This window comes from Amphiprion ocellaris, chromosome 2 (genome assembly GCF_022539595.1).
Source record: "Amphiprion ocellaris isolate individual 3 ecotype Okinawa chromosome 2, ASM2253959v1, whole genome shotgun sequence".
Classification (NCBI taxonomy): Eukaryota; Metazoa; Chordata; class Actinopteri; family Pomacentridae; genus Amphiprion; species Amphiprion ocellaris.
Genome location: NC_072767.1, coordinates 18,599,952 through 18,627,826, shown reverse-complemented (window position 1 = coordinate 18,627,826; position 27,875 = coordinate 18,599,952). Strand labels below are relative to the sequence as shown.

Here is a 27,875-nt window from a genome sequence, read left to right as displayed (position 1 = left end):
AGCATGGCAGCTAGAATAGATCCAAAAGTCTCTTGGAGTCACTTGGCTAATAAATCAGCAGATTTTTGGAGCTATGCAGGGATTACAGTGTAACCCGCAGTTATGTAGTAATGTACAGCAGTGAACAGAAGTTTACATACATCGTAAAGATCATGTATATCATGGCAATTTCGAATTTCCAATGACTCCTATAACTCTTCTGTGATGGAATCATTGAAACCTGTGTGTCTTTGTCACAAAAATCAATCATGAATTCTGGTTCTTTCTTAGATTTATTACAGGTCTCTGGAAATATGGGTCAAATTTATACACAGAGCAACTTAAATAATCAGCTATGGGAAGATAGAAAAATATGTTCATCAAATTTTCTTAGTGACATGACCTCTTAACACCTTGTGAGTGATTACAGTTGACTACAGCTGCTGACTCCTCTGAGCCAATTTAAATCGGGCCCATTTGAAGTTTTTAACATATTTTGATTGCTGTAATTCTGGGTCAACTTTGGAGTTCGCTGTAACTGCTTCAAATCCTGGATACAACAACTTTTCACAGACATCTTTTTGGCCTACAGATGTGTGTGATAGTCAAAAGACTGATTGTCACTGAATATTTCTGTTAACAACATCAAACAGTGCAAACACAGATTTAAAAACATGTGTGTCTTTGGGGACAAACCTGTATCTCGAAGGTGTAGGAAGTGTGGGCCCGCAGCTTGCTGATCTCAACACTTGTGTCCTTTAACGCCCGCTTGCCGGGAACAAATACCACACTGTCGTCGCACGGCTGGCACGCCCGCCGCTCGCTGCTGTGGCATCGGCGGCATAAGACGTTATATGACAAGTCGTCACGGTGGCCCGTCTCACGTGGTGGGTGCCACTCCAGCAGCACTGACGTTTGGTTGACAACTGAGACCACATTGCGAGGAGCTGAAGGAACACCTGGCAAGAGAAATGAGAAGACATTCAGGGGGAATGAACACTGAAAAATGGATGCTTCCACTGTCTGCTTCAGTCTGTCTTTTAATCACTCTGTAACCGTCCATGCCAAAGCGCCGCAGATATCAATCACACAAATTAAGATTAGTCTGTCAGCTTAATGCAAGTCACCGCTCTACACCTGAATACAATCAGGCTTAATTGTACCAAGCACTTGAGGAAATCATTTGTTTCTTTTATTAAGCGCTGTCTAGTAATGGCTTGCATATGGATTTTTTATTATCAAAGGATGTCTGGTATTTTATAGGTAAGCAAGCTGTTGTGTAAACAGAGAATCACTGCATGTATGCAATAAACTATAAACCTCCCACTTAATATAACATTGCAGTAAAAAGCATGCCAAGAAGTTTGCCATTAAAGTAAATGTCCGATGGGAGTATGTCATATGTGAGCTATAATTATTTGTTTTAGTTTCTGCAGATGCTAGAGTATTTATCCTCCTGTTATAAAACATTTTCTGCAGAAGATATCTGACAAATTGGAAGAATAACGACTGAGAAACAATTCAGCACATACAACCATAGTACAGTTTGTGTCCTATGATGCAGGATTAGGTACAAAAATATAGTCTTAATTTAGGCCTTTGGTAAAATATAACACACAATCATTTTTTACATTCAGAATAAACAAATAATTAATTGCAACAAATTATTGACAGATTACGTCATAATGAAATAATCACTGGTTACAGTCCTATTTTACAGTATCCAGCTGTAATGAACACACCCTTGTACAATAACAACCAATGCCAAAAGATTTGAAATTGCATCATTTTTAAATAACTGAATTACATTTAAATTACACAGTAAGATGTTTTTTGTCTGGTGTAAAATCAAAAACTAACAGTTAAAGTTTAGATTTACTAAATGAAGGTCCCACAGCAAGGACTTAATGCAACAAAAGGCAGCACACCTTTCATTATTTAAGATTTAGATGCAAATATTTCTTCAATGCTTTCTATGCCCAGCTTTATTTTTGATGACAGACTCAATCCTTCTCTTTGGAGAGGATACTAGAGTTGTACAAATTTCTGGAGACATGTTCTGCCAATCTTTAGAGACAATTTTTTCAGCTGCTCTTTGCTGGGTGGATTGTGTTGCTTTGCCTTTCTCTTTCCTAAAATACCCCAAAGGTGTTCCACTGTATTCAAGTCAAGCGACATACTTCACTTTGTCTTCTTCAGAAATTCTTGTGTGATTTTGGCATTGTGTTTTGGATCGTTATCTTGCTGGAATATTCTTCTTCTGCCAAGCTTCTGCAGGCTGTTGTCAGCCAGTATTTTGGTATATCCACAGATATTCGTGGTGCCATCTATAAATGTCATCTCCTCAACACCTTTTGTTCTCATGCAGCCGCATATCTTCACACTCCCACCTCTGTGCTTTACTGTTGGGATGATGTATTCACTGTGGTGGTCATGGCCAGGTACAAATAGACTGGACTCCATCTATGTTGAGCTGATTTATGTAGGTCTCATCTGACGGAAGAATGGGCTCCCAATAGCCATCAGGCTTCTTTTGATGTTCTAAAGCAAAGTCTCATCTTGTAGCTTTGTGCCAAAGAGCAAGTAAGGGTTCTGTTTCTGAACATCTTCCAGAAAGGTTGACATTATGCAATATTCTTCAGAGTGTCTGAGCTGTCACAGAAACATTGATTTTCACTGATAAGTGCTGTGCCAAATCGGAAGCACAAAACAGTTTTTCAGAGCTGTATTGTCAAAGTACTGCACTGTCCATGGCGTTTTCATGAGGGACAACCAGTGAGACTCTGATTAGCGGTACTATTGCTCATTCTATACCTCCTGACTACTGCTGCAACTGTGCTAATCAGCTGACTTGTAATTGGTCACTGATCCTGCCTCATTTTTCATCTTTGTTAAGACTCAGAGTCAGATTTTTTATTACATCCTCTGGCAATTCTTTTCCATGGGAGCCATAAGGTAGACATGCAAATAGACACAGTCCATTTAATCCTAACCTGAACCCAAAGCTGGAAAAGTGTTGGTGTTCAGTAGCCACTTTGTAACTGTGTTCATGCAATTACAAATCATGGGTGTACTCAATTTCATTCAGTGATCTCAGGCGTATTCAGTTCTGTTATACTGAGATTCTTAATATAGTCTGTATTTAGTATTTGCATTTGATTAATAATCAGAGCAAACACTCTACTTGGAATGATCTGACATTTAAGTGGTATTGAACAGGAGTGTTGTCATTTCTGTAGTATTCCGTACATAAAAAACAATAAGCTGAGTAATTCTTATGCACAGGGGATTTGCAACAGAGATAAAATCTTGTCCTATTCCATCTTTGGTATCTCAGAAATCTTTAATTTATATTCAGAAGTAAAGTATTGCCATGGAACACACTCTTGGCCACAGAGCAAGTCAAGAATCAACAAATCTTAGATTAAAGGCAAGATTTTTCTTCACACAGACCAGTGAATATAACAATGATAGTTTAACTTTACTGGTATCAACTCATATGATTCTAGAGGCTTTAGGATTTAAATCAAACTGTCATTTTAGTGCTGCCTACATGCAAAGTTGACAAATGCCTTTTCCAACCAATATGTAAGGAATTTGGGCTTCAGGCAACACTGTCACTGTCAAAAGTGACCCAGAGAATCAGTGTCTCCTTGTAGTCATTTTCTTTGTCACTGGTTCTCTCTTTGATCTGAGGAGCAGCTCGGGTTTTTAGGGTGTTAAAGTGGGTCTTTAGTGCACTGCCAGATTTTTCACAACGCTTAACCTAGCGGGGGCACTTCTCCTTGACTGTTCACAAACATCACAGGCGCTGTGACACATGCGCGAAACAAGAGCAGTTGAGATGAAATGGATATTCAACCTTGGCATCTGCTAAATCACAGAGTCATAAGACACGACTGAGATGGCCCTGTGGAATATGTGTATGTGTGTGTTTCTCAAACAGACACTCAGAGACAGCCAGAATCAAAGTGCCAACGATCAGTAGGGGATTGAAAATCTAAGTAGCATCATCTTATAAACATTTCTACAGAGAGAGAGAGAGAGGACCCGTTTGTGCATTCACAGTTATGCACACACAGGCACATGCAGTGTGTTGACACAGATATTCACTCCATCTTACTTTTTATCTAAATAGCACAAATATAAATTTGTTTAAACTGTCAGACACACAGAGTTCACAGCAAGCACACATTCAAATGCAAAAAAAGAAAGAAAAAAGGCGATAATCACATTTTACAATTCCAGTTTTGCTGCTGCAATAACAAACACCGATCCAAAAGCTTCAGAGACACAATCTGTGCCACAGTTCAAGCCACCTTGTGGCTTTTTTCACAGTTTTGTAAGTGATTTACACAATATTAATCTGACTTATACACAAAAATACACTACAAAAAAACCCCACACATGGATGCGGTACACACATACCTCCTCCGTACCTATGTAGCCCATGAGGCATGCTGAGGGAATGATTTTCTGTCAGGCAACTATCCACACACTGCGCACTCACTCTTCCATTTCACTGATCTGATTTTTATATCTGATTGAGTTCGTGCCAAATATAAATAAATGGAAGCTCCCTCCTATATTACACTTCTATCCCACTGTTTTCAAAGTTTTCACTCTTCTTTTTCATTGTGTTGTGTTTGAAAGAGCCTGCAACTCAATTTGTTTTTGTCCTTGAATTGAAATTGCCAAGGTAATTCACAGAGCTGTGTAGGCTGAGTAGGTTGACACCTGACACCTTTTCACTGGGGAAGTTGATTTTTCTTCTATCAGCATCAATTTGAGAGGGTGTTACTGCTGTTGAGGTGAGGCTTTTCATGTACTTTCTCTGTTGTCAGAATAGGTTAACCCCATCAACTGTTCCATAACGATTGTGGCAAAATCTTTTTATAAATTTCCACTTTGACGCTCTTTTTATAATACGCTACAACAACTTTCAGTCCAGATATTGCAGCATCTAACCTGTTCGGATTTGTTTGGATGAACAAACTCTCAGATATTTGGTTTATTTTATATAAGCTAATGAGGAGGCCATCAATCAAGCTCAAATCCAGACTAAACAACTGCATCAACCATAGGACACTGTGATAGCAGGCAGGTTCAAACATAGCAATGATGTTAGGCTACACTTACTCCAGCTAATCTGGTAATAGCAATACTGCATCTGCAGTTCGGAATGTAGCTATTGATACAAAGGGAAATCATCAAGTTTCCTGTTTTTTATACATGTGAAGCTGGATTACTACAATATCACAACTTGTTAATTGCTCTCTTATATGTTGTCTGTCCTGCTTTCTTTCCCCTTTACCCTAACATCAGCTGGTTGAGGCAGACTGCCGCCCTCCTTGAACCTGGTTCTGCCAGAGGTTTCTTCCTGAGTTTCTCCTCTTTTTCCTTTCCACTGTAACCAAGGGGCTTGCACAAAAGGAAACACTTATTTAGAAGCAATAAGAGGGTCAATATAAAATTGAGGGACTTTTGAAGTCCATAGGATATATCTTGCATACATTTTTATTAAAAATAAAGAAAAAAGTAACATTTTTTTATGTTCATTATGATTAGGTCTTTAGAAATTCCATAATTATTTATTCTAATAATAACTTGCCTTTATTTGTCACAAATACATTACCGCACTGTGAACTGTTGCTTTTTGCTTATCCCAATCGGGGTCAGAGTGCAGCGTCAGCCATAGTGCAGCACCCCTGGAGCAGGAAGGGTTAAGGGCCTTGCTCAAGGGCCCAGCAGTGGCCACATCGGGGTTTGAACCACTGACCTTCTGATCAGTAGTCCAGAGACTTAACTGTTGCGCCACCACTGGAAACAATCATTTATTCATAAAAAATTAATGGATATCACTAAAATGTCAACCAAATGACCGTCCGAATTTAATAACAACCACCTTCTAATCAACTAAACAATAACAAAATGAGCTTATTTGAAAAAAGTTTTGATTGCGTTCTTTTTATTAAGTTGAGATGATCGTGACAGATATTTCTTTTTTGGCAATATATCAGGTTTTATATGGAAAATAACAAATTGTATCTGTGTCCGAGAAATCAGTTTCAACTGAGTTATCCATTACAAAAACACCTCTCAAGGAAGTGTATTAATTCCAGATCACATGACCTGCTCCACATGATGTCATTTCCTCTTGAAGAAAAGACTGGCCAGACTCCAAGGCTTTCTTAGTTGTTTAATTTAAAGTAATGTAAGTGTGGATTTATCACATGTCAACAGGTTTACTACAATATCTTTTAAATAACTTTAAATTTCAATTTTACTCAACTGTTTATGTGATACTTAGATTTTTTCTCTAAAAATGCCATATGGTGTTTCATTATATTATATTATATTATATTATATTATATTATATTATATACCATGTTGATTTAGACCTGAAAACAGCAAAAATGTCAACTATGATACCTGTCAACGATGTTACAAAAAGTCCCACAATTATATATTGACCCAACTATTGCTCCTCAATATTCAAGTAGAAGACAACTTTTTTGTTGTTTCTGCCTTTCTTTCGGTGATTATACCATCTGAAGCTCAGCTACAGTCTGGACTAATAAAGCTCATTAGCAGTATGTTCTGGATAAGCTCTGTGTGACATGAGGAAAGATTAAAAAAAAAAAACAACAACATATTAGGTGCAGTAAAACTTGCTGTCCATCAGTGGAATTAGATTTCCTCACATAGCTCTCTGTAGCACTGCAGTATGACCACTAAAGAGCTGTCCAATCTATGATTTTTATGTCATGTTTACAACTCTTTGTGAGTCTTAAAACAAGTGTGAATATGAGCTGGAGCAGAACTAAAGAAGCAGCATCCTTTATTCTTGTAGTTATGGACAAACTGAACCAAACTACAGCTGCAAAAGGGAACTAAGTCATGTGTTTCTGGGTCAACTATTTTAGTATTTTTTAGTCTACGCTGAGAGATCTTCTCAAAAAAACCCTGGCATACGGAGATCACAACTTAAGAGAACATTTTTTTACTGTCAATATTTCTTATATACAAAACTCTACAGTTACCTTTTCTATGTTTTTCTAGCAGAATGTTTCAAATTCATTCATGAAGGTGTAACAGTAACATGAAGGCCAGAATATGAATGAACCACAGCTTTTTTTTAGCCCCCAAAAAACATGAAGTTGTATCCAGGTCACCAGGACACGCACAAACGCACACGTCCGACTACACGCACAGTCCAAACACACACACAGTATATATGCACACAGCTTCAGAGTTTGAGACTAACTACATACAGTCCAAAATGATTCATGTCTCAACCTACTTCCACCATCTCTCTGTGGAACTGAGAGGCTGTGTTTTTCAAACTGTGCCTCGTCTTGCATAGCAATATAGCCTCTTCAACACACTAAACACATATTCACTTCAGTGGAAAGCCTGAGGAATGTGGCAGCATTATTACTTACTGCTCCCCAAATCCCCTAACAAGGACGGGAATGTTGCAGCAGCCTGAATGAGACGCATAAAATTAGGGGTGGAATGATAAATCAAAGCAGATGTAGGCTTTTAATTTAATTATGAAATATTGGTCTGTCAGGGGTGTCAACCACTGATGTGCTGTAATATGTCAGCTATTGGCAACTTCAGTTCAGGCAAAAATCTGCCTTCATGAGCCAGTATTGGTCATGCTGAGACTGAGATACACTGCCTGAAGGTGTACCGACCATGCACTTGGTGTGTTTGAAAGAGAGAGTCTGACTCACTGGTGCACATGTCCTCTGGTCTGTCCATGTCTCCACGGTAATAGCCATTCCGACAACCACAGAGAGTGGCAGCTTCGATGGTGGAGAGACTGTAGAGCGGACATTGCTGACATAATCCTGCCCCCTGAGACGACTTAAAGGTGCCCTGAGGGCAAGCTGTGAAGCAGGAGAGAAGGAAAAAACACATAAAAAACGACACATAACTCTGCCTCCTGAACGTAAGAGAAACACAACAAGTTTTGAACTATAACTGTCTCAGCTTGAATCACGTGTCTGGGCCTTTTGTTTGCTTTGATTATTGGCCATTTGGTAAACTTTGTTTTAGAAAGCTGACGTGCCAATGGAGTTATTATTACTACGATAAGGTTGACACAGCACAGAGGGGGATTTTGTGGGGATAGCAGCACATTGTCTTGTTTTGACAAGATAAACAAAAACATTTTCTGTACGACCACACCAAATCACTGTTGCACTGATTATCTGCGATGTGAATTGTATTTTGTTTCTCTGTTTATCTAGGTCAGAGTTGCTCTGCTCCATAAATATTAACTGAATTATGACATGAAACACATATATGAGTTCTTAAGGATGATCTCCCCTTTATCCAACTTTTATTTATCCAGGGACGAGTCGTGCTCAGCGTATAAAACATTCTTCTTATTCAGCTTGCATACATGCAGTTTCATTATTTGGACTGTGGACAGATTAAAGCTGGAGTTGGCAGAATTGTGAATTAATTGCCTTATAGAAGATTGTAATTTAAGTGGTCTGAGAGGTAGAGGTAAATGCATTAGAATGTAGAGATTATGACCAATCACAGGTGTCTTCAGAGACAGGACGTTGTTCTATAGGCTGATCTACAAATAACAATGAATCCACTGTGAAAAATCCTACAGTAAAAGTTACTTTTCAACTTTACAACTGCCTACACTGCAAAACAAATGAAAAATTCAAGTGTACTTAAATAGAGAATCTGATAATAAATGCAATAAAACATGAGTTAATATTTGCAAACCCTGCTGCAACTGTGGCAAATTCAAGTTCATGCTCTATTTATGCTTTGAAAGAAGGGCGGAATATATTTTTTGCCTTTTCTAGATTTCTGTCTACTCCGACTTTAAATGCCCTGTCGCAGCAAAGTAGATAAGTAGAATAATAATAATAATTTTATAATAATAATAATAATAATAATAATAATAATAATAATAATTTTATTATTAGTATTATCATCATCAGTAGTAGTAGTAGTAGTAATAGTAATATTAATTATTATTATTATTATTATTATTATTATTATTATTATTATTATTATTATTATTATTATTATTATTATTATTATTATTATTAACAGCAAGCTGACTGTCTTTGGGTTGCGGACAAAATAAGACACTGGAGAACATAATCAGCACTAATCCTAATTATATACAGCATTCTTACATTTCATAGACCAAACAAGCAATCGAAGCACTACAGCTCAGCTGAACCATCACCAAAGTAATGTAATGTGCCTGAGCCATTGTAGTTTTATTCGTCGGATCGTTTGCATTTAACTGCCCAAGTTTTCAGACACATCTATCTGATGTCATGAATGGTTTTGCAGTTCAAAGAGTGGAATCACTACTACAGCTTGAAAGACTGAAAACCTAAACCTATATAAAGTTAATAAAGTTGCCCAAATTATTATAAGACCATTTAAAGTTTACACTTATTACCAATAGTAAGCTCCATTAAAACTGGCCTTTCACACAAACCCTTTCTCTGTATTGTTAATATTATTATTATCCAAAACCAGTGGGGCTCTGATGCCACAGATGCATGCATCAGCCCCCTTTTTCCAGCTGGTCTGGCAAAAGCACTGCTGCATATTTAATTTTGGACATGCATTTTTAATTGCAACAAAGCTCAACCTCTGCCTGAACATGATGTCATAGACCAAAAGCATCGTTTTACAGTCTCTTTGAACAAAATATGCACATATATTGTTAGCAGTAGTGTTGCAGATGATGACAGCATGCCTGTGTTAGCTCAAAGATACTTTAAACCTTGAGAGTCAAGTATGAAAAAGCAGCAACAAAAAGGAAAATGTCATCCAGTTTGAATCTGAAGTAGAAAAAAAAACATCTTAACAAATCAAAGGTAACATCTTGACATGGTCAAACATGTTAAGTAAAACGTGTTACGTCAGAACACATTGTGTTCCAGAAGGATGGCTGTTTTTAATTCACACGTGGGCTTTCGTAAGTGGCTTTTTGTGAGAGCAAACACATTCTGAAATATGACTTCAAGTAAAATAAATAATGAAAAAAGGCAGAAGAGGAAAACAGAGAGGTGTGAAATGAGGAATAAGACTAAAACGAAAGCTCTGCCAAAAGGCTGACACAAACCAAATGAGTTTTTTAATGTTTCCTTTTCTCAGTTTTGATTTATCTTTAGCACTCTTCGCGTTTCCCTACCTTCTCTGTAATGAATGTTTATCTCTGAGATACTTCAGATGCGGTGAGACCAAAATGCAAATGTAACATAGATTTATGGCGGGAGACAGAAGAGGACGGCATGAGCAGGTTTTAGTGATAACATGAATCGAGTGACAGAAGTAAATGAGACAAAGTGGCAGCAAGTTAAGATCCTCAGAGTGTCACTTAATCAAATGTCAAAAGGTGTAAGGGTCAGGAGTGAAAAGGAACGTTGGAAAACTAAAAGCAAGGAAAGAAACAAACAACAAGGTACTCAAGAAAACAAAAGAAAAGCCAACGGAATAGGGGACAAGAGGGACGATAAGGTGAAGAAAAACACAATGAGACTGCTGTTTTTCTTATTCTCTCTCAATATCATTGTACTTCTGCAGAACTGTTCTATTGTGTTGCTTCCCCTGAAATGTTATATTGTTATTCCTTGGTTTTGCTGAGGCTTTTGTTCTAACATGATTTACAATGAAGGGAACTGTCCTTTGGCTCCCAGGCAACACAATATGCAGTAAAAAAAAGGGGGACACAGAGCTTTACAAAACTACTTAGATCTCAGCATTGAAGCAAATTTCAGATCATATTACAGGTCTCCTATTGAACGTGAACAGTTTTATACATAACTAGCCTCAAATGATATCATGGAAATCTGTTTAACTGCTGAGAATAGATCCAACAGCAGTAATACAACAGAGATAAATAGATTTTTCTAGCACAATTGTTTCAGAAGTTCTTTTTAAAGGTGATGTCTTTGTTAGATCACAAAGGTCATGAAGGTAAGGGAGCTGATAAGAATTGAAATGATCTCTAAATTTATTAATATTTAGAAGCTATTTGGTAATTGGTTAATCTTTAGAGTGACTTTAAACAAAAAAAATTACCAAAATTCGTCAATTTCAGCTTCTCAAATATGATAATTTGCTGCCTTTGTTTTTCTTATTTCACAAAATTCTCAGCATATTTGGGTTTCAGCTGTTTGACAAACAAGCAGAGGGGTGAGAAAATACTGGTCAGATTAATCAGAATATAAAATATTTGTTAGATAGATCCATGATCCTGACAGGAAAAGGGTTGCCATTTCACATGTAAAACAGTCAAACATATCATGACTGCAAGACTATAGTCAAAATGATAATCATCAATGCTCTGATTCATATTGGGATAATAATTATCACAGTTACTGATTGAGACATTTTCCCTGAGTTCCCTGAACTTTCACGTTTAAATCACTGCTTTCACTTCCATGTTGCGCTATATCTTGTGAATTCTTGTGCACAAAGAAGCCTCTAGTCTCCCCATTCAATTTATGCAGTGAGCAAAAATTATTTTGAGTGAAATAAGACTTTAAACATCAGATTTATACACGATTTTCTCTACAAAGACTTCTCTCTATGGGCAGAGTTTTCCATGAAGGGAGCATTTTCAAAGTCAATATCACAGTCACTCATGTTTATGTTAATGTTGGAATCCAAATTCATGATTGTGATTGTTGTTCCACTAGTTCTGCAGCTATGTTTGTTAGCAACCGTCACTTATTTGTTACATTTTTCAATCCACTGTAGAAAGTTTCAATCTAGCCACAAGAGCAAGCCAAACATTGAAGGTCATTACCAACAATTATTAACAATAAAGTCAGATTTCAGAATTAATCTAAAGAATACAGCATGACTAAAATGAAGTAGTTACAATATGTGCATAGCTATTCTGAAGGACCACACACAAAGACGGAGAGAGAAGCTGTCCTTCATAGAGAGTTGTACAAAAGCATATAACTGCACACACTTTTGGACAATCTCTCCTGAGACAGCTTTTATTGTGCTGCATTTAGTCGTGCACGAGAGAGGGAGAGAAATATATTTGAATAAAGAATTAAAAAAGAACCTGAGAGTGAAGTTCTGACTCTGCTTACATTTTCACCTCCTGGTTTTTCACCTGATAAAGCTGATTTCACTACACATTTTGTCGGAAACAGACCCCCCCCCCCCCCCCCCCCCCCCACTCCAGCTAGGGAGAGTCGCTGGATCCCTCCCTTCTTGTTATCATTCTACTGTAATAAATGCAGAAACATGATCCCGAGCCTTTCAAAGATGACTAAAGCTGAGAAGGACTGTTGAGATAAAAGCAATGATAGCCTTTACATCCAACTGGATCTAAGTGGTATAAAAAACAAAGCACTATGCACATTTCATTGAGTCCTGCATCCTTTAAGTATGCAAGTATGAAAACCACGATGCTTGCTCACCCTTTCAAACTGTGAAAGCAGTCTTTGCCTCTGTCTCTGTCAGCCTCCTTTTCTGTTGCGTTCTTTCTATCCAGACATCTACCTTCCTTTGAAGCCATGTCTTCAGGAGTGTCAGCGCCTCCTTTTGTGTGTCTGTGTGGTTCTGTCTTGAATAGGCAGATAAGACATCTGGCTTGTCAAGGTCATTTATTCAACAACCTTGCTTGTACACATGGGGCGTGTCACCATGGCAACAAGTCTTGCTCCCTCTCTCTATTACTTATCTCCGGATACCTCGCTTTATAGTTCTATATCTCTCTCTGTATGTGTCCAACTGTCGAACGATTTCAAACTAGTTCCCCCACATATGTAAATGAATATTGTTTGGGTTTCTGCACACTCTTGTGCAGGAAAAATAGCCCAAAATATTGGCTTGGCAAAAAAATGATTAAATAACCATCGACTGACATAAGAAAATCTCATTCTAATGTGTTTGAGTATACATTTGCATTAGCAGTTATTTTTCATCGCTATTGTGTTTCAGAAATAGTTTCCCCTTAAATTCTACCATTCTGAGAGTAACATTCAAGGAGCATTTTGAATACAAGTAAAAAAAAAGAAAAAGCAAAAGATGGTAGAGACAGAAAAGTACCACCAAGAACTGTAGAGAAATAATGACGAGAAGAGTTAAAAAGGGACAAAGAGAATGAGATTAGTCCTTTGTTTCCCTCAGTGCCCTTTGCCAGCTGTGTGGAGTCACGCAGTGACCAGGTGGATGACAATTGTCTAAAGTTGGCAAACAGGCTCACTAATCAATTATTAAAAAGTTGCATGAGTGTGTGCAGGGGTCTGTGTGAGTGCATTAAAAGCCTACAGGTTTGAAGATCTCTGGGCACATTGTTGGGGTGCACAGCAGGGGGAGTTTTTGTGTATTCATTGGGAGGGTTTACATTTATAGTGTGGTGCATTTGAAGTAAGGGTCTTGAATATTTATTTTAAACACGCAATCACACACATACAGCACTTTGATGCTGAGCCAGTTTTGCCGTATGGTTTGCACAATATGCTGATTTGGTGCAAAACAAACACCATTTCTGTGTCCTGACACACACACACACACACAAAAACACACACAAAAACACACACAAAAAGACGACCATCTGTTCTAATAGTGAGTCCAGCTTCCTGCCAAGTTGTTATCAGCTGATTGGCAGACAGGCACACCAAAAAGATGCCAGCTCAAAGAAGACAGGCAGTACATGCGCTGTCCTACAACGTCTTAACTCACTGCTGAAGCTCAAAAGCTTTGAATGCAGCGCATGAAGCAGGTGTGTGCAGACATGTCATCGTGGAAACTGTGAAGTCATGTTGACGGAGTCTGTCTTTGGTTTGTGTACCCAAATCATCATCATACAATCTAAGAATATCCCAATGAGTCGTGCCTTTGGATGAAGAAAAACTATTTTGCCCAGACTGTGTTTGTGTGACTCAGATTTTCTGCTAGGGCTGCGAGATTTAAGCTACTTACTTACTACTTAACAACAATCACAATTTAGAAAAAAATCACTGGGCAAAAAATTTAAGAAGTTAAATATAACAAGTAAGTAAGTTATATAACCTGATAATATATTAATAATTCAATTTCGGTATAGAAAAAAGCTGTTTCTAACCAAACCTATGGGAGTCCTTTAGGAATGGACTTCACAAACTGGAGCTAATTCCACTGCATTTTGTTTTATTTTAATCAAACGTTGGACAGTTAGATGAGAGCAAAAAGAGTTACTCACACCATAGATTGCATATAACAGATTGACATCACCCATCACTTGAGTGCAACCATTTTGAAGCTTTAAGTTTGGTATTTGGCCACTGGTGTGTTGCGACTTTGAAACCACTTCAAAAATGGAGCCTTAATTTACAAAATGAACATAATGCTGTACTGAAAGAGAGTTGAAACTACTGATGGAGACCATAAACCCACCAGGCAATCTGAGGTAACAAATCAAGAGAGAAGTAGGGTCATTTTCTCATAGACTTCTATACAACAGGATTTCCTTTTGCAACCGAAGGAGTCACCCCCTGTTGGACATTAAAAGAATGCAGGTTTAACATATTTTTCACATTGGTTTCACTTTTGAGATGTAGAGGTTACATGCATCTTTTATACAGTCTATGGTCTGCACACAACAGTACAGACAAACACAATAAAAAGAAGTCAGTGGTGTGGAGATTCTCCAGAGGATGAAACAGTGTCAAACAGATCTAGGTTAACGTTACTAAAAGGTCAAATGTCATGTATCCTGAGTGTAAGAGGACAACAAGTAGAGAAATTTTCCCACGGCAAACCATATCATTCTGCATCTCCCCCTTCATTAATACATACCCGTCATAGACACGTTGCTGCTTTTTAAACAGAAAAACTCAAGTTTATCTGATAAATGTAATTGACTCAAGATACTACATAAACTCAGGCAGTTCCTACCCAGATCTTTGACTTATTTTCTTTAAAATCTGTTTATTTAAATTAAAAAGATATTCGGTTTTCAGGTCATAACATTTTCAATGATTTTTTAGATTCTCAATTTTCTATGGAATTTAAAGCTTCAGACAATTTAAAGTTCAACAATAAATACTTATTTCAACAAAAATTGTTGTAATGAAATGTTTTGCCGCATCGCGTAGCCCAAGTGTCTTTTGTTTTTCAAGAGCAACAATGAAAACCTCTATGTTTTGTAGAAATATACAGCATTGATTGGGAAGGTTTAATGATTTAGAATTCCAACTCAAGTCCCTCAGCAATTGCAGTTTACATGACTGTAATACCGTCAGACTTAATCACAGTGCCCCATGAATCATGACTGGTTTACCAGCTACATACCCAATCAAACACCACATGATGAAAAATTTTGTTCTGTGCAAAAACACCAAAGGCTAAACTAACTTTTCAGTCAGTGTACTCAATGTATTTCACCAAAGGCAAAATACTATTCATCAGTTTCCATGCACTTTATCTGTTTTATCTCAGTTTTTAACCTTTCTGTCCTTGGTTTGTTATCCTTTTTATAAACTTTCTTCTCAGTCCATCCCTCCAGAGAGGCTGGCTTCCTTCCTTCCTTCCTTCCTTCCCCTCCATCTCTCCGATACCCTCTGACAGTCCAGGACTAATTTGCAGTCGACTAATCTGGCTGGAACATGCTAAACTAATTAACATGGGATGAAGCGGCCTCACTTATCATTTCACGTATGTACATACATCACACGCTCACACGCCCACACACACACACACACACTCGCAGTCAAACACACACACACACACACACACACACACACACAAAATGGATGAGAATCCCCAGGGAGCATTAGAAATGATGAGTACTACTTCGGGGAGGAAATGGGGAAGGAGGCCAGATATAAAAAGGAAGGAAAAGAGGTAGAGATATTTGGAGCATTGAGGGAAGAGGAGCTATTTCTGCACCACGTTCACGCAAGTCTGCCTCTGCAAACATTAACATATGGAGCATCGTGTGCTGCACCCTTGGGCAAAAATACACCATTAAATGTATACGTGCAAGTAATAATTAAGCTAAGGCTGCCAAAAATGACATACTTTGTTCTCCTAGACTTGCATTTGCATTTTCTACAGGATTTACTCAGCATTTATTTCTGGTATGCATCATGCAATTTTATAGGTCAGGATTTAAATATTGAATGTGTAATACTGATATGCATGCAATTTGTTAAAAAAAATAAATATTATATCTGAAACACCTAAACATAATGCAAAAGAAGGTTGCAGATATCTTTTTCATTGCAATCGTATTTCCACAGTTTCACCTATTAGAGTGATCTGCTTGCTCTGGTATGCTTTCAGAGATATTGATTGCTGCCATAGCATGGTTGATGTGGCTGAATATTGAAAGCATGTTTGCTGGATATTGATTTGCTGTCATGGTGGCTTGTTAGCTTTTGCTACAAAATGGTATGAAATTTATGTGCAGCATGCAACAGTGTTTGCTGTAGCAAGGTCATCAGAGCAGATTTGTAAAAAGATAATTAATTAAGCCGACACGGCAACATCTCTGATATGCTGTGATGCAATACAGAATTTGCTGATGTTTGCATTTCATCTTCATTTTTTACAAGCTCAGTTTGAACCGGCGCGGCCTCGTTAATATACAGATTTACCTCTGCACACATTGCCATTGTCTGGCTCATAACCCGCTTTGCAGCTGCAGCTGCCGATCGGTACCATCCACTCTCCATCTCCGTTACAGTAGAGCTTTATGGGCACATCGACTTCCTCAGCATTTGGGATGCAGCTTCCTCTGGCGATCACTAATGAGGTGGACTCTGCTCCCGTCAGTGTCTGCACAGAATAAGACACATTAAAAATTGTGGTTAAATGTCCATCCAACAGCTGCACCAAAGTTTCATGAAAATCAACAGATATGTGGTTCATACCTCTGGGAAGAATGCAAAGTTCCGCACAACACTGGGGCACTTCTTGTAGAACACTCTGACAGCCAGAAGGGACATGCAAGCACCCAGATCTTGGAAGGCCAAGTGGAAGCCCCTGCCTTTGGACAGTGGCCCAAAACTTCTAATTTCTGTGTTCACCTTCATTAGCCGGCCGCCAAAATCAACCTGGGAAAAGCTCTCATCTGCTGCAATAGTGTCCACCTAGCAGAGAGAGGAAAAGAAGCAGAAAGAAAGATGAAAAAACAGTAGACATTAGAGCAAACATTTTTCTAGGTGACTTTTTTTCTTTTAAGTCCTATTTGGTGTTAAATTAACCTTGAAAAAATCATCTCTGTGTATCAAGGTTATATATTTAAAATTTCTTTCCACAAAATAATCTCATCTGCATCTAATTTATCTCTATACCATTAATCAGCACATCTACATAGTCCCTTCCTCTCTCTCCACCCACCCCTCCTCACCTCCTGTAGCTCAGCTCCACTACAGCACTACTCAGACACTATAAAACTGCTCCATACTGCACAATGGCAAGTTGTAATATTGGAATACTTAGACAGAAAAGCCTGTATCATTATTCTATGATTATGAAAAGATAACAGGATTGTTTCCTTTGGTCCCTGAAAATCTGAATCTGTGTTCTTAAGACGGTTATCGGTACACTACGGTTTCAAGGTACAAATTCTCAGCAATAGTGCTGACTGCTTATTTTACTCCTGATGTCTCTAGCATTAAAAAAAAAAAAACACTATATAGACATGTCCACATTTCACCACTAGGCTTCTTTAACCCTTTGATGTGCAACACGGGTCAAAAGTGACCCAAATCCAATGGAAAATGGATATCTCCTGACCCTGCGCATCAAAGGGTTAATAAAAAGCGCAATTTGTTAAATAAAGATAAGAGCTACATTAAAATTCTGGATAAATATTTTGTAACCACATACCATGACACTGTTGTCATATCTTCAGCCATAATTTGCAGTTTCCCTAATTAACCTCCAAAATAATTGACTAACTAATAATTGATTAACTAAAATGTATCAACACAAACTGTGTAACTACACTATACTACTACAACAAATCGCAGAAAAATTACAAATGCATGAGACCATGTACATGACATTTTCAGTGTGAAGTCAGTTATGAATCCCAACAAGCACTGGGAAAAACACACCCGCTCAATAAGCGTAAAATTCTAATATCTGATGAAAGGTTGAGCTTGAGGCTGGTAGAACATTTTTTAATAAATCAGTATGTGGGGCCATCTACTTACGGGTTCTTGATCAATTTAGGATTAGTGTGGTGTTTTCTCTGCACCTGTACATACTGAAATATATCAGATGTCAAGCCTATGGCCGGCAGCTTTGACATAGTGACAATATATAAGGCTCATGGATACCAAAGCCCATAACCTTCATTGGTACCGATGTAATTGTGTGGAGTAACATCAAGGTTATTTTCCAAATGCTACTTTATACTGTGACAACAATCTCAGAACCAGTGAACCCTCACACTTTCCTTCTCTTGTGAAAACGTGTAATTTTTTGGCAGTTACCTTTAGAAAAGGGGCATTTGCCCAGTACTCCACCCCTTTGATGCCTTCTGACATGGTCCGATCGGTCTCTAGGTAGTAGAGGTTGAACGTCTCTTTGCAGGAGCCCAGGACACTAGGTATGGAGGCACAATCGCGCACAGTGAAGCGGATCTCCACGTAGATGCGTTGCGCTGCTCTCCGGTCGATGTAGGTGGTGAGAAGCCAGTTATTCTGGCTGGGCTCAAACACGTTGCACACCTGGTACGTCCTGATAGTGTTGAGGTTCTCATCATAGCCGCTCACCTCCTCCCACTAGAGAGTGCATGTATGTGAGGAAGGGGCAGGGGGTACAGGAGGGGAGCGGAGAGGCTAAAATGATTAATGGGTTTACCAAGACCTGACACAAATTAAACTTTCTCTATCCCTCCCTAGAATTTTGTCTCCCTCTTTTTCCTGCCTCCCTCCTCCCTCATTCTCTTTTTCTCTCCTCTACCTTGTTGTGTGCTGCACAGGTAAAACCATTCATCACAATTAGAGCCACTCACCTCTAAGACACACACACACACACACACACACACACACACACACACACACACACAAACAAACACAGCACACACACACACACACACACACACACACACACACACACACACACACACACACACACACACACACACACACACACACACACACACACACACACACACACACACACACACACACACACACACACACACAAACAAACAAACAAACACAGCACACCACTGTGACCAGCTAGTTGAAAAGCCAGATCAGTTCAAGAAAGTGGGTGGAAGACCCTATTGTATTGTATTCTATTCTTTTTAATTTCCTTTTTTTAATTTGTCCATTGTGGACTGGTGTGTGCTGAACCTCACTGGTCTTGTGGAATCCATTCCATTTTGCATCAATAGTGGTTAATTGGTGTCACCTTGTGCCTGTAATTAAGATTTTGACAGACTCATTAATGGACCACTTTAAAGTGTAGTCAGACTGCTTTCCCCAAGGGTACATACACACACACATATACACACACACATACATATACACACATACACATACAGTACACCTTTGCACATTGTTCTTACTCCATTGGCAGGAAACGATATCCAGCCAAGCTCAGCTGTCGCTGTCCTTGTATCCATCACTGTCTCTGTCAGACACAAAGAGAGACAGACAGGGAGAAAGGTGAAAAGAGGGAGCGCAGCAGGAAAAGGACAGGTACACATTTAATTAATAGGCAGCTCAGACGCCAACTGTACTGCTTTATGATGTGTGCCATTCATATTCCTAAAACTCCACTTCACACCATTTCTGTAATGCGTTTCCCTCTGTTCTGTATATCCTGTGATAAAAGAGATAAGCAGCCCCAAATAAGCAAAGCCTCTGGTTATGTAATATTGTATGCACAAAAGCAACAATGATATGACACAATGGCGACAAAGACAATCCAGTTTATTCAGGTTTTATTTTAACCTATGCCTAGCACAAAACAGTTCTGTTAAAAGGAGATTTGCTGCCTAATTATAGCAGGCAATGATGAGGAATAACACGCAGTCATTATTCAGTGTCATTATTAATACATACAATCTGCTGGAATCCCACTGTATTGTGAAAATAGCAGATCCTGTAATGTTGTAGGTATATAAATACAACAATTTATGTTGGCCTAAAAATATTTAAGATGACTAAAAGCAATAAGAAACTGGTAAAACAGATAACAGGTCAACAACAGAAGTAAGTTAGTAACAGCTATAACAGTTAACAAATGAAGAAATTTCATGGTTAACCATGGAAATGACTAAACTCCAGGAGCTATAGCGAACTGATGAGCCTGATAAACCAGACCTTAAGGCCTCTGTTCAAGAAGTGGAAGAATTTTATACAAAGTCCTACTGACTTCTGTATTACGATACTAACAGCTTCAGGACATGTTTCTTCCAAAATCTAGGAAATTTAAATGCTTTGTTTTATAGGTGTATTCAATAATTTTCTTTGCCAGCTTTCAACAAACACCATGACACATAAGTCAAAGACATTTGTGTGCAGTAAGTTACTGAAGTTAGTTCATTAGAGATAGCTTGAACATGACGGCTTCAGCTCTTTGTTTATGTAGGTAACTGAGGCAGTTATTAACCAACAACACTCAGCTGCAAAATTAGCAGTTAGTTGTACCATGAGAGCTATCTGTTTCACATTTCTGTCTGTACAGTAAAACACAGCCTTTCTGGAAATTGGCCCAAATGAATATGTAGGACCTCTGGAGGTATGTTCTACAATTTTTAAAAACCGTGACTTCCTCTAAAAACAGGCATTCCTTTCTGACTATTTTACCCCTTCAATTTCCCAGTCCATTTTTCAGAAAATGTGGTGTCTGACAGGCATAATTGATATCTTGTTATAAAATTAAACACACCATAACAAAGGATTTTAAACACATTTAAACTGCACTTCCATTTCAGAAATAAGTAATCACATTAATGTAATGTAACACATGCAACATTACTGCCCGACACTGGCAGTTAGCGTTAAGTAATAATTATAAAGGCTATATGAATCAATCAGCCGCAGTGATAGCAATCAAATAAATGACTATTATTTGAATGCGTGCGCTGATTGAGGTGCCACTAATGACTTCACGTCCCCACCTGAACCGACACCATCAGATACTCAGGAACCTAACAAACTAACACACTGATTAATTCACAGCTGGGTGACACACTGACACAGTAGCGTAAAGCTAATAATATCCCCTTAGATCACAACAAATGCATAGAAATCCTAAGGAGTGTACCAAATGAGAACAAAGTGCTTCAGAGCAAAAAGCCCAGATAGCAACAACCACAGTAAAACATGTACCAGGCTAATATGTCTTCATGTTATAGATCCTACTGCCACCCTAATGGTGAAAAACTGCTATGTGAGCAGCTATAGGAACTATTTTAAGCATGGCTCTAGCTATATGCAAAGCTTGGAAGGCTGGGAAATTGGAGAATGAGAGGAATTTAATTAGGAAATGACTAATGTACAGTAACATGTCCATGTGTGTTGCTGTAACTACAGTAGATGGCTGGAAAAGCATAGAAACCACAAAGGAAGATTCAGAATGGTAAAGTTCATAGAAACAGTTACTTTTATTTATATGCTTTTATACTGGTAAATATTCAGGCAAATGAAAATCTCGTCTTGAAACTGTCTCATTTTCTACTTCTCCAGACCTGTTCAGAGATCTGTACTTAATCATTACAGCAAACTGAAGGTAAAATTATCCAAACGGTTCAAAGTGTTTTGTGTTACCTTCAGCTGTCAGAGAGAAAGAAATACATGAATTCTGCATTGCTTCAAATATTTTCTTGTGGTTCGAGGTCTACTATGACATGACGCCTGTGCACTCATTAGTGTACTTTTAATAAACATTGTTTTGTACAGTGAGTTTCTTACCTCTTGTGTGCTGCTTGTGGGCGAACTAAACCGATGTGTGCAAAATTATCTGTGACACAATGCAGCGAGCGGACACACAAAGACGCTCGAGCCAACATAAGTTAGCTGGCAAGCTGACAACACAGACCCTAACAGAGAGCCCTTTGTACTATAACATGTTGAGAAGATTCGGCGACATCACACCATGAGGCGGCTGCAGGCAAACAACCCCCCTTGATTCTTGACATGCTCTCCTCCTCTTTCATACCGTCACCCTGCCTCTCATTATCTGCCCTCCTCCTCCTCACACCCCCCCCACCTTCATCCTCTCCTTCACTCTGCCTCCCAATCTTTCATCCCTCCTCTACCTTGGGTGCTTCTTTTTTTGTCAGCGAGCTAGCCTAATTACAGCAGAACCCAGTTTTTCCGCTCTCCCTTGGGAGAGAAGGTCGTTTTGGAAAATGAAATGCTTGTCATGCGAAAATGTAGTCGACTATCAAATTCTTGGACCAAAGCTTATTCAAACGGTGACAAGTGTCACTGTCTAATTTGTAGCTTCAGTGCGTTTAGTGGCATGTTGTCAACAAAGATTTTCAAAAAGCGATCTGCAGCAGAATGCAGACCCAGTTTATTTCTACCTTGCATATTTTGCCTCTTCTGAAGCCTTTGAAGTTTGAGTGAAAAAAAGACGTTAAAAGAAAAAAGATAATATAGAGAAATCCACAATGTTGACAGAGGAAATGTTGGAATAGCTCATGTAGTCTTACAACCTATACCTTCCAGCAAACTCCTGCATGAAGGGATTTAATTCAAAAACAGAACAATGGCACTAGTACTCTCCTCTTCTGTTTTGAAGCATAAAGATGGTGATCTTTATGCTTCAAAACAGAGCACTGAAGCACACTCTCAAACAATTTAATATACTACATAATGACTTTGCTGGCTAATCCATTTATTGAAAACTGATTGCACCATTGTATCCAAAACCCTTGGGAGACCCCTGTGATTTATCATTTCAGATTTTTATGTCCTGCTCACAGCTTGAGGATTCTGACTCAGTGCAGGTCAAATACTATAAATACTGAAAATATATATTAAAAAAAAAAAAAAAAACCTTTGACTTTCTTTTATGTATTTATCAAATTTTCACATTGAAAGAAAATGTTGATGAACAGCCTAGAACCAAAAGGAAAGCAGGTGGAATCAGCATTTTACATATAAAAAAATGCTGAAATTAGTAACTGATTGCAATAATATTTGCCAATTATTTGCCCGTCAACCGACTGACGTTATTTCACGTGTCCATACAAATAGCTCAATAAAGCAACACATATCAGCACATGTGCCTCGGTTTAAAAAAGAAAAGAAGTCAAATCAGAACAAAAGGAGGCATGTATTTGATGGTCTGTGCTGGGCTTATTAGAGTGTAACTCCTCATCAGTCTAATTAACGGCACACAGCACACACCTCTCTGCGCATAATAGGGTGTACTCGCCGATCAGCCTAATTACTTTTGACATATTGGAGGCTGTGATCGCAGTGTGCCTACCTCCCCCACAGTGGTGCACCTCCTCAACAAGCACCACACCGCTGAACGAAACCAAAAGCCATTTTACGGCAGAGGAAACAGCAGGTAAATCTGCGCGATATTGTAGCAGTCAGAGAGGCTGTTAAATCCTTGCTGAGGCCCACTGGGGAGAAATAAAAGTATTTCCATCACAGACCCTGGATTAGAAGTAATCGTACTGTTTTGCCTCCTTGTCTTTCTCTCTCTCTTTTTATGCGAGTGTGCGATGTATAAGTACCGGTGGTCAAATGGCAAGTGAGGTTGGTTCATTTTATGTTAATTAGCCAAGTGTGTTCTAACCAGATTAGTCTGCTGCTCAAAGCCTACAATTAGCCCTGATTTATATGCTTATGTGTGTGTGGTCATGTCCCTCTATGTTCAGGAGGACACATTTTAGTGTGAAACCATCGTGTTGAATTTTAACAGGTGGTTATGAGAGTTGAGACTTGGTTTAATGATTCAGGGTAGCGTTAGGTCTAGCTTCAGGTTGGGGTTTGGCTTTTAACAATGTTTCTGTATGGGGCTCAGTGTGTATTCTCACAAAAATAGAAAGACACGTGTGTCTTTGTACTGTAAATATTCAAGGCTCCACAATAAAATCAGCAGTAGGCACAGTTTAATACAGTAGTTTAATACGGATTATGTTTGGCCAATAGCAACTTGAAGTCAGTATTTTTTGCTGCTGAATTCCAGTAACGTGGTGTTTACCTGTTAATGTGTTCTTCAAACTCCTAATCCAATTTTGTGGCTAACATGGGATGGAAAAAATGTTCACTTCATTCATTTAATGAATAATCGTTTATTGATTGTTAAAATGGCCAACTATCAGCTAAGGAAATTGTTTGAAATGTGCCTCCCTGATTCTGGGATTGTTTAAGCTACAAACATAGCTAACAGGAGAAGAGAAGAGTGTTGAAAACGGTCTTGAACAAAATAATCTAAGTAGGCTGGAACACAACTGTGTGTTATGGAAGCAGAACTGGGCCCATATCCATAAAACTCTGTGTAGATTCACAACCGTGTGTACTAACAAAGACAGAAATACGCATCTGAATTGTTTGGATAATACAAAAAGACACATATTCACCTGATTGTGCTTTATAAATTTCAGTCATTGTGGAAGGGCGCATCGTGCATGAGTTCCATTTCTACAAATATAAATAAAGAACTGGATGTATATGCCTGCACAGCTGTGGCTATATATAACTGTGCCACAAAATTATCACATTCCTGCAAGCTATACTTGACATAATACCTCAGTCATTAATATTAAACATCAGGAGGATGATCAATGATTTATCCGTAGCTCATATTGAAACAGCCAATAAAAAGCACATGCACTTCAGGATCAAATGAAAATATCATTAACAGGGGAGTAATGGTTCAAGTGTAAATAAAAAGAATTACAAAATACAACACGTACAATGTGAAAGGCTCATTAGTGTCACTCAGTATTGTCTGTTGGTGTCTAAACGAATATGAAAATAATTTGTTGAAGTGAAAGCAATTTACTGTAAAGCCACTTCAACAAAACTCATAAACTGAATCCCATTTAGATAGTTTTCACAGTTTGTTCCTCTGTATTCTACATTTGCAAACAAAAAACGTTTTAAAAAACGTGAATTAGTGTCCTTTTTACCCAGACAAATGTGCTTTTTGCCTGGACAAGTTAAAAGTAAATTTACACATCCAAAGGACAATTCCTTAAAAAGTTCATGTTGCACTCTCTACTGTATGCATGAAATCTGCCGATAGAAAGCCAGAAGATACGACTCTGAGCATCATACTGGTGGTTAAGGAAACACACAAAAATAACACAGACGTGCACATTCACAAAAGCATACCGCACACTAAAAGGCCTCCTGAGGAGAAAGACATCATGCCACCCGCAGAGACAGTCGTTGACCGATCAGCTGTTCAAGTGGAATGATGCAGTATAACGGAAGGACAGCCCAGTCAAGAGCGCACACATTCAGACGCAGATGTGTACTGACGTGGATCACATGTACATACGTGTATAGATACATGTGTACACTCTTACACACACAGACAGTCGCCAAAACTCCTGCAGAGTAGCTTTTCTTTTAATTCAACCTCACACATCCCTTCTCCAGTCAATTAAGGTAGGTATCAGGCAGGACACACTGCTCTGAGGATCCAAATAACTCCTTCACTCACAAAACCCGAGCAAACATTTGCCTCTCCACAGGAAATGATGTGATTAAACTTAGGAACTCAGTGAACAGCTAAACAAAAAGCTGGCTCCAATTGTAAGAAAGAAAAAAAAAGAACAAACCCAAGTACATTTTAGTGTTATCAAGCCTGAGTTCATGTTTTCCTCTATTGGGCCCACAGGAGCTCCAGTCGACTCCATATTACACTCTGGTGTCTCCAAACTGTTCTCATCTGCACCGCAGTCCCCCTTCAGCCACACTCTTGTTTGTACACAGCCTGCAAAGTCCCATCCAATAATCTCCACATTCAACATCACTCTGAAGTACCGGCTAATAGGCTGACCCTGTTGTCTTAGAAGAGTGTGCTCAGCAGTTCAAAAATACATTGTATCAGCAAAAATAAACATAACTATGCAACAACAGTCGAGTTACATGTGGAGCCGCAGACGTGGTTGACAAAGTTACAGTGTTGTTGCAATAGCATGACACCATGTCATAAAGTGAAAAAAGGAGTTTGGGTTTTGAGCAGTTTCACATGAATACTGCTTTTGGTGCAACTGAAAACACACTGAATGGGCTATTACCCTTAAATTACCATTAATTTGGTCTAAATTGCGTATTAAAATCAACAGTAACCAACCTACGAAACGTGTCCCTCCAGCTTTATTGCTATTTGCATTATCTACAATATTTCTCCCGTTACATTGTATTGTGAGCAGTCCATTAAGTGTAGCACCTCAAATCTAAGCCATGACGTCAGGCTTCCGCAGACAAAATTTAAATGAAGCAAAGACTTCATTGTATTACATTTGTAAAATCATATAAATATCTAAATCTTGTTAGTTTGCTCTCTCACACTGAGGGACTAAAGTATCTGGACATGCCACTATGTTTCAGTACCCTTGAGGAAGGCCAACCCACAGTCTGGCAGTACATTAGTGTTTTATGATGAAATTCTGCTTTTAATTTAACCTCTGCACTCATCAAGTGGTTGTTCAAATGGTAAAGTTGACCTCAAACGTTTGCCTATTCCACAGTTTTTCCAGCTAAACACTTCCCACTGTGCATAATGAATTAAGGTGAGGGCCTGTGTTGATGGATCTCACTGCTTCCTTGGCTCCTTTCCCATTTCCTTTAGTGATGCTTTATTACTAAAGGTGTGTTTGTCTCGAGAGCAGCCTCGATGATGAAATATCACCGTGCCAAAGTTCCTTTCAAGGTTGCTGAATTGCTCTTTATGGGTGCTGGCTTTTGCTCTCCAGTTCCTAGTTGCTAAATTAGGGGCTACACCTCTTTAAGTATTTTTTGGTCACAGTTACTATCAGCTCTGCTCTCATTTGCACATTTACACTCTTATTTTTTACTAAGAGAGGTAACTGAAGAACCTCCAGTCCTGCCTAAAAATGTAATTCATGGCACACAAATATTGAACAGGTGAACAATATGATGTACATAAAGATGGTATATGTACTACAGTAAAATAGATAGAAATGGCCTTGGAGAAAGTCTTTATATACTCTAATATAAGAAAAGCATTAGAAAGCTCATAAAGTACTATCTAAAGTTAGAGGAATGAACCATTTAAGGGAAATATCTAACGTCGATTTTTGTGACAGATGTTGCAATTAAAATAAATGTCAAGCTTCAGTTCAACACTCATTGTGTAATAGATTTAAGAAGTGACAGAACATTTCCATGAGACACCATCAAAAGCACCATTATCACACAAGGATTGTAAAAAAAAATTGTAAAAAAAAAAAAAAAAGAAAGAAAGAAAAAATGTAAAACACATTGAGGCGTTTAAACCTTAGGTCAGACGACAATGTATATTTGTACTATTTCAGTTCTCAAGTTTTAAAGTAGTCACCTGAAAAATGAATCATGACAAAAGCATTTTCTCACTATTAATACTGTTTCTCTTGTAGTCTGACTTACTGGATGTAGACTTCGCATATAATCCTGCCTTTTCTGCCATGCATTTCATTAAGCCTTCTGCTTCCCATCTGTTACCTACATTTTAGCATTTTTTTAAAAAATCCCCTTCACCACAGGAAAGCACAGCCTCTAAGCACCAGCCTACACGCAGCCATTAGCCACTGTAATGTCAGGACAAGGCTTCCCTAAATGCAAATATTTCAACAAAACAATTCCCTCTGTCACTATTTTGGTTGGAGACAGATCTGACTATACCAGACTAAACCTCTTGTGTCACATGTTGATGGTGCAACCAAACAACACATAAGTTAAAATGATTGGCTGTTTGCATGTCACTTGTGGCCT

The 27,875-nt window shown here is 38.4% G+C and overlaps 1 protein-coding gene across 1 annotated transcript in view; it reads right to left on the bottom strand.

Annotated features, from left to right (window-relative positions):
* LOC111567450 (ephrin type-B receptor 1-like) overlaps positions 1 to 27,875 on the bottom strand; it is a 110,440-nt gene that overhangs the window by 51,756 nt on the left and 30,809 nt on the right. Inside the window, exons 2-7 of the mRNA XM_023268592.3 lie at positions 19,523 to 19,587; positions 18,438 to 18,728; positions 16,866 to 17,084; positions 16,590 to 16,770; positions 7,722 to 7,877; positions 676 to 938 (exon numbers count right to left, since the gene is read on the bottom strand). Of these exons, the coding sequence (XP_023124360.1) occupies positions 676 to 938; positions 7,722 to 7,877; positions 16,590 to 16,770; positions 16,866 to 17,084; positions 18,438 to 18,728; positions 19,523 to 19,587 (1,175 nt within the window). The remainder of the gene's footprint in view (positions 1 to 675; positions 939 to 7,721; positions 7,878 to 16,589; positions 16,771 to 16,865; positions 17,085 to 18,437; positions 18,729 to 19,522; positions 19,588 to 27,875) is intronic.